This window comes from Bubalus bubalis, chromosome 6, assembly GCF_019923935.1.
Source record: "Bubalus bubalis isolate 160015118507 breed Murrah chromosome 6, NDDB_SH_1, whole genome shotgun sequence".
NCBI lineage: Eukaryota > Metazoa > Chordata > Mammalia > Artiodactyla > Bovidae > Bubalus > Bubalus bubalis.
In genome coordinates, this window is record NC_059162.1 from 17,172,979 (window position 1) to 17,179,030 (window position 6,052).

The following is a 6,052-nucleotide window of genomic DNA, read 5'->3' on the forward strand; positions in this document are numbered from 1 at the left end:
TCAATGGACATGAATTTGAACAAACTCCGGGAGACGGTGAAGGACAGAGAAGCCTGCCGTGCTATAGTCCATGAGGTTGCAAAGAGTCAGACATGACTTAGGGACTGGAAAAACCTCCCAACTGCCAGGCCAGCTCTCTTTCTCCTGCACCAAGCTGCACAGCAGGGACTTGAGGGTGGCTTAGAATGGCTGTCAGGAGATGTCTCCCCATTTATGGGGTCTCCTAGGCAGGGAAGGGACTGGGACCTTCTGAACTCTGCTGCCCAAGCTCACAGCCTGGAGTGCTTCCTGGAAACACCCCCATACTCTCAAGCAGGATCCCTGACATCCCTGTTGCCATAGCAAAGACTCTTAAAACAGGATTTGTAAGGTCCATGGCAGGCAGGCTGCAGGGAGCTGGAATCTGAGCCTGGTTCCTTGCTTCATGCTCAGCACTGGGGAAGGAGCTGCAAGCTCCAGGCTGCAGAGAAGATGGATTCAAGGCTCTCTGCCATCTTCACCAACCACCACTGTCTGACCCTTCTGCACACTGTGCCTCGCTTTCTTTACTTGTAACCCAGGGGACAGATGCTGTTCATCTTTTCCTGCCCTGTGCCCCATCCTAATCCTGCCAGAGTTCTCTCTCTGCTGAAAGCACAGTGCAGGAGGACGACCCTGATTCGGGCTCTGGTGTTTGGAAGGCTCACCCCAGGCCAGTGATGACCTGGGAGAGGTTGCGCTCAGGGCAAGCCGTGAGGGCAGGGGAGTCACTTGGGTGTCTCTGAGGTGAGCGCCTGGGTCTGGAGGCTGCTGAGGCAGGGAACCTGGGAGCCAGACCAGGCTGCAGGTTCACAGGGTAGTCAGGGCTTCTGCTGACCTGAGCTCTTAGCTACCGACGAGGCCCGGAGGAACTCCCACCCCCTCCAGCAGCTCAGCTTGACCTGGAGTCTTAGGATCAGAACCTGCAGGCCCGGGAGGCTCCCCGGACCCAGTGTCCCTCCTCATGGCAGTGGTTCGGCCTCATGGCTGCAGACCCAGGGATGGCTCTGGTTTCTTCTCGCAGATAGGCTGGGCCCTTCTCATGCCCCCATCCTCCTGGGGCCAGGGCCCTGCTCCCCACCTGTGTGCACGCCTTCCCTTGTGTCCACAGGAAGGACGCTGCGTCTGCTAGAGATGCCCTACACCCCCATGGATTCAGAACTCCATCTGTCCTTGACTCCAGCATTCTTCCTCAGACATGCTCTGTCTGTGTGCACGTCTGGAGGACTTCCAGAGGCCTAAGGTTCTGGTTCCCAGGTGGCTCAGTGCTAAAGAATTCATCTGCCAATGCAGAAGATGTGGGTTCGACCCCTGGGTCGGGAAGATCCCCTGGAGAAGGAAATGGCAACTGGCTCTAGTATTCTTGCCTGGAAAAAGCTCATGGACAGAGGAGCCTGGCAGGCTACAGTCCATGGGGTCACAAAAGGTCAGACATGACAGCACGCAGCACTCACACACTCAAGGTTCTAGTAGGAGAGGGCTGTGTGGGCAGCATTGGGCAAAGAGGGGGTAGGGCTGGGTTGGGACATGGCTGGAAGGTCGAGGGGAAGGTACGACACCTGTTTCTCTCTGTGGTGACAATGGCCAACTTCACTGGGAGGTCCTGAGCTGGGGTGAGTAAGGGGCACCTGAGCAGTGGAGTCTGGAGTCATTGGGGAGGAGATGGTTCAGGAGATGAGCCCAAGGGACCCAGAAGAGACTCACAGTTTCTCTGCTTCTCTTTCTTGTTATTACTGCATGAAGAAGTTGAGGCCAATTAAGGCCCAGGACTGTCTGATGCCCAGACTTCTGGGAAGGTCAGGTTGGGAGGCGGGAAGGGGAAGAAGCACGCAGAGCACTGACTTGGAGTTAGACTTTATTTCACCCCCATCACTCTGCCCCACAGCGAAGGCAGCCCTGAGGCCCTAGGTGGGCAGTGGCTGGCCTCCTGATTAGTGGCTGTGGCCATGACCGCCGTGGCTGTGGCCGTGACCTCCATGGCTGTGGCCGTGGCCGCCCTGGTCAGGGCCGCCCTGGTCCTGGCCAGAGCATGGGCCTGAGCCACCCTTCCCGTAGCCTGGCCCGTGACTGTGGCCTTTTCCTGGGGGTGCGGTTTTGTGCATCTCCTCGTGGGAGGCTACCGTCAGCCTGGCCACCAGCATAATGAACTCCTCAAAGCTCAGCTGCTTGTCTACGTTTGTGTCCAGGTCCTCCATGATCTCATTGATGGCATCGTCATTCTTCTTCTGCTTCTGCAGGTGGGAGACACAGGGTGTCAGGGCTGGGTGTGGTCAGGGCTGGGGACAGGGAAGAGCACTGCAAGTGACCCGATGGCAGAGGCATAGGGACACTGGGCTTCCGGGCCTCAGTTTCAGCATCTATTAGATACTTTCTAATTCCTTCCACACATAACCCGGGCACCACGATTCTCTCCCTTATACAGGAGAGGATCCAAGGTCAAGTGACTCGCCCAAGGTCACGCAGTAAGTACAGCAATATCTCCTCACTGGGTTCTTACGACAATTATAGAGAGACTTGGAATTCCCTGAGGAACACTTGCAAAAATAGTCTTGCAGAGGGTAACTAGCTCGTGCAGATTGCCAAGGCTTGGGAGTGGAAGGGAGGACACCCACATTACAATCTGACCCAGAGCCTGGACTTGTCCCGTTCTCACAGCCTCCCCTCCCCTCCCTTTCCAGGCTAGTGCCCCTCATTTCAACCTGTAGGGTGGGAAAGCATCTGAAGGAAATGAGGTGGTGTGATAAGTGTGCAAGGAAGGGCATGAGGGGAGGATCCAGGCCCCCCTGGGCTCCAGCTCTGCCACCCACTGGCTGGGCACTTTTGCTGAGTCTCTTCTTGCAATGCTTCACCATGATCTCCTCTTCTGTATCTTTGCCATTGTCCTGGCAGAGCCCTCACTCCTGAGCAGCTCCCGGGCAGGGACCTGGCTTTCCCTCCTGGCCTATCTGCTCTGTATGTGGGGGGTGGTGGATGGGGTGGAGTAGGGGTCACACAGAGAACCTTGCCCACACAACGTCTTGGCTGTATCGTCTCTTGTCCCCCCTGACCCAGAGTCTGTCTTGCTGAGTTCTGCCCCTGTGGGGAGCTGTCAGCATCACCCCGACTCTGTCTACTGCAATTCTCCACCTTACAAAGGTGGGGAGGGGCCCCAGGCAGGGCTGGCCACCTATTCTGGGCTATCCTGCTCCAGAAATGGAACTGAGACTGGGACTTACATGTCCCAGCCTTCTGAGCACAGCATCTGTGTCCCCCAAGTCACCAAATTTGGAAAGAAAACAAAAAGATCCAGTGGAATGAATCTTCCTTTTCTTAGAGCTGCCAGATCATTTTCAGATCAGGGAAATAAACTAACATGTTATGGAGCGCTTTGTCCACACTGGTGCTGGGCTGGGTCCCTTCCCACACGCTGTTTATTTGTTTCCTACCTGAGAGCCTTTGGATTAGAAAAGTCCTCTTGGGTCTTCTAAGTTCATCTGACGCTTGGAGGCTCATTAGCTTCCTTCCAAGGGTCGTTGTCACTTGCTTCCCCTAGCCCCTTCCCAACACTCAGGTTTCAGCTCAAAGGTCACCGCCTTGCAGGGACCCTTCACGTATTTAACTAGTTCCCTCTCTCCTTCCCAGTCCACATTGCCCACAGCACTCTTTTGGCAGTGGATCTATCTGTGTTCTTGATTGGTCAACACATTTGCCACGTGTCTCTCCCCTCAAGACAGTGGGTCCCTGTTGGCCACTGCGTGCCCTGCCTGGGATGGAACCCAGCACACTGCACAAGCTCAGGCTGTTGGTACCACCTACTGTGGACCACCTCTAGTGACAAGGTCCAAATCCTGCTCCAAACACGGAGCCCACTGCCTTTGGAGGCTGGGTCGAGGGGCAGGAACATTTTCCTTGCTGGTTGCAGACTGCATCCCCATTCTCCATCCTTAGCCCAGACTGAGTCAGGTCTTCCGGGAATCCAGCCTTACCTTGAGAAAGTTTGAAAGCTCTTTTTGCACCAGCTGTTTGAATTCTTTCTGGTTCAGGGTGTCCGGGTGCCCTAGCCGTACAGAGTACTGGTGGAAGATGTTGATGATGGTTTCTATGCTGCATTCCATTTGTGACATTTGGTCCTCCATTTTCCTGCCTTCTGTTTGAGCAACGGAGTTGGGTGCTTAGAAGACTGTCAAGCTTCCTTGGACCCTCCTACTGTCTGCACACAGGAATGAAGAGGAAAATACAGAATGAAAAGAAATTGGGGACTGCAACTGAACTGGGAGATGACCCAGTTCCAGACATGAGAGGAATGGCTTATAGAATGTCTAGGGAATGCCCAAAAAGAAGCCTTTGAGGATAGGAGACTTCAGCAGAGCATGACCTAAGAAAAAGGGAAGGAAGCTTTAAAGTGAGCAGTCAATCAAGGAGGGCGTCCAGGTTTGAAAGGAAGATGGGGAAGGGGAGTGAAGAGTCAGTGGGCAGGCTCTGGCCCCGGGGTAGCTGGCAGCTCACTTACCCAAGCCGAGAAGCCTCGCAGAAGGGTTTGACAGCAAGATGTGGGCCCAGTTTTTATACACCACTGATCGAGACACTCAGCCCTCCCGTGCGAAGATTGCTTCATAGGTGAGCCTATGTGGTAAGCCCAGGCTGGGCTGTTTCACTGCCAGGAAGGGGGCTGGGCCAGGACAGGAAGTGTTCACAGAGCTCTTTTTGACTTTTTGTGAAATTCCCAGCCCTGGCCTGGAGCGGGTTTGGGAGGAAGCTGGTTGCTTGGTCCACTTCCCCTCCACCCCACACCCCTGTCCCCCCTGAGTGAGGTGGGAAGCAGGCTGCCTCTCTTCTGGGACTCCTCTCTCAACAACCACCTAGGTTGTGCTTCCCACCTGTGATAGCCAGGGGCTGGTGGTGGGCTGAGGACCCCTGAGGTGGCCAACCCACTCTGGCTCCCGCTGTGGCAGCCCAACAAGGATGGCTGAGCCTTCCTGCACCTGTCTGGCTCTGGCTTTTAAGAGGGCGAGGGGTCTGCCTCCATTGTTTGAGCTGATGGAGGCGGTGCAGATGACAGCCTGCAGCCATCCTGCGCGGTTCCCTCCTCAGTTAGGGAATCTCTGTTTTAGGCTATGGGGCAAGTTCGCCTGGGTGCCCCTCTGTGTGCATCCACAGCGCCCTCTACTGCCTCTATCAGGGCATGTTTCGCTGTGGACCAAGGATCCGAGACCCAAGCTCACAGGAGCTAGAGACCTGGAGCCAAGTGGTGAAGCAGTGTGGGCTGAAGAGCACCAAGAGCACCATCCGTAGTGTGACTTGTGACAGCAGACATGGGTCTCCGGGTTGGAGAGACTAGAGAGTGGTGGGGACTGTGGCAAAGGAGACCATTCCTCACTTGAGGGGGCCGCTGTTACTCAACCTCAGGGGAAGGCAGCCACTTGAGAGAGTGAATCATTTAACGGACCTTCCAAAAGTTCAGGAAATCTGATTTTTTCTGTGAAAACTCTTGCTTATAAGATTCATCAACTACTTTTAAAGGAAAATAAAAATGTTAACTATGAAACATGGTATGCGCTGAACAAAGCATGGTTGCAGGGCAACACCTGAAGTTCTTGTCTTTCAGGTCTCTCTCCTCCACTCTGCTGAGGTTCCCTGAACCAGGGATGTGGCCTGAATCACCTCTGTGGTTCCAGGATGGAGCAAGAGCCTGCTTGGTAAATGTAGAATGAACAGTTGTTGAATTAATAAATGCAGGAATGGGGAAATGAGTGAGTGTGAAATACATACAGGTCTGTTTGTTGCCTTGTGACTTTCTGCAGAGATGTTGGCTGGGACCATGCAGTGTTGGTTAGGACGGAAGTGAATGGGTGGGAGGAGAGGAGGGTCGGTGGTTGGTGGAGTGAGCAGCTGGACAGGGCTTCGAAACAGAAGGGAGTCCTCACTTGGGGGTCCTGCTTTGGCAGTGAGTTCCCTCATGACAGAAGGCGGTGGCAGGGGCAGGGGACTTCCCTGGTGGTCCAGTGGCTAAGTCTCCATGCTCCCAATGCAGGGGGCCTGGGTTTGATCCCTAGTC

At 54.8% G+C, this 6,052-nt stretch overlaps 1 protein-coding gene across 1 annotated transcript; it reads right to left on the minus strand.

The window, feature by feature from the left end:
* Window positions 1-1,856: 1,856 nt before the first annotated feature.
* On the minus strand, window positions 1,857-4,668 carry S100A9 (S100 calcium binding protein A9). The gene is made up of 3 exons (XM_006051692.3): window positions 4,508-4,668; window positions 3,984-4,207; window positions 1,857-2,249 (listed from the first exon to the last, which is right to left on the minus strand). The coding sequence occupies exons 2-3, from the start codon at window positions 4,131-4,133 to the stop codon at window positions 1,950-1,952; spliced, it is 450 nt and encodes a 149-aa protein (XP_006051754.1). The 5' UTR covers window positions 4,134-4,207; window positions 4,508-4,668; the 3' UTR covers window positions 1,857-1,949.
* Window positions 4,669-6,052: the final 1,384 nt, after the last annotated feature.

Bases quoted from the DNA above. Each gene is read 5' to 3' on its own strand.
- S100A9 (XM_006051692.3), bottom strand. From the start codon at position 4,133: ATGGAGGACCAAATGTCACAAATGGAATGCAGCATAGAAACCATCATC. The intron at 2,250-3,983 runs GTAAGGCTGGAT...TCCCACCTGCAG, and splicing joins AGCTTTCAAACTTTCTCAAG to AAGCAGAAGAAGAATGACGA.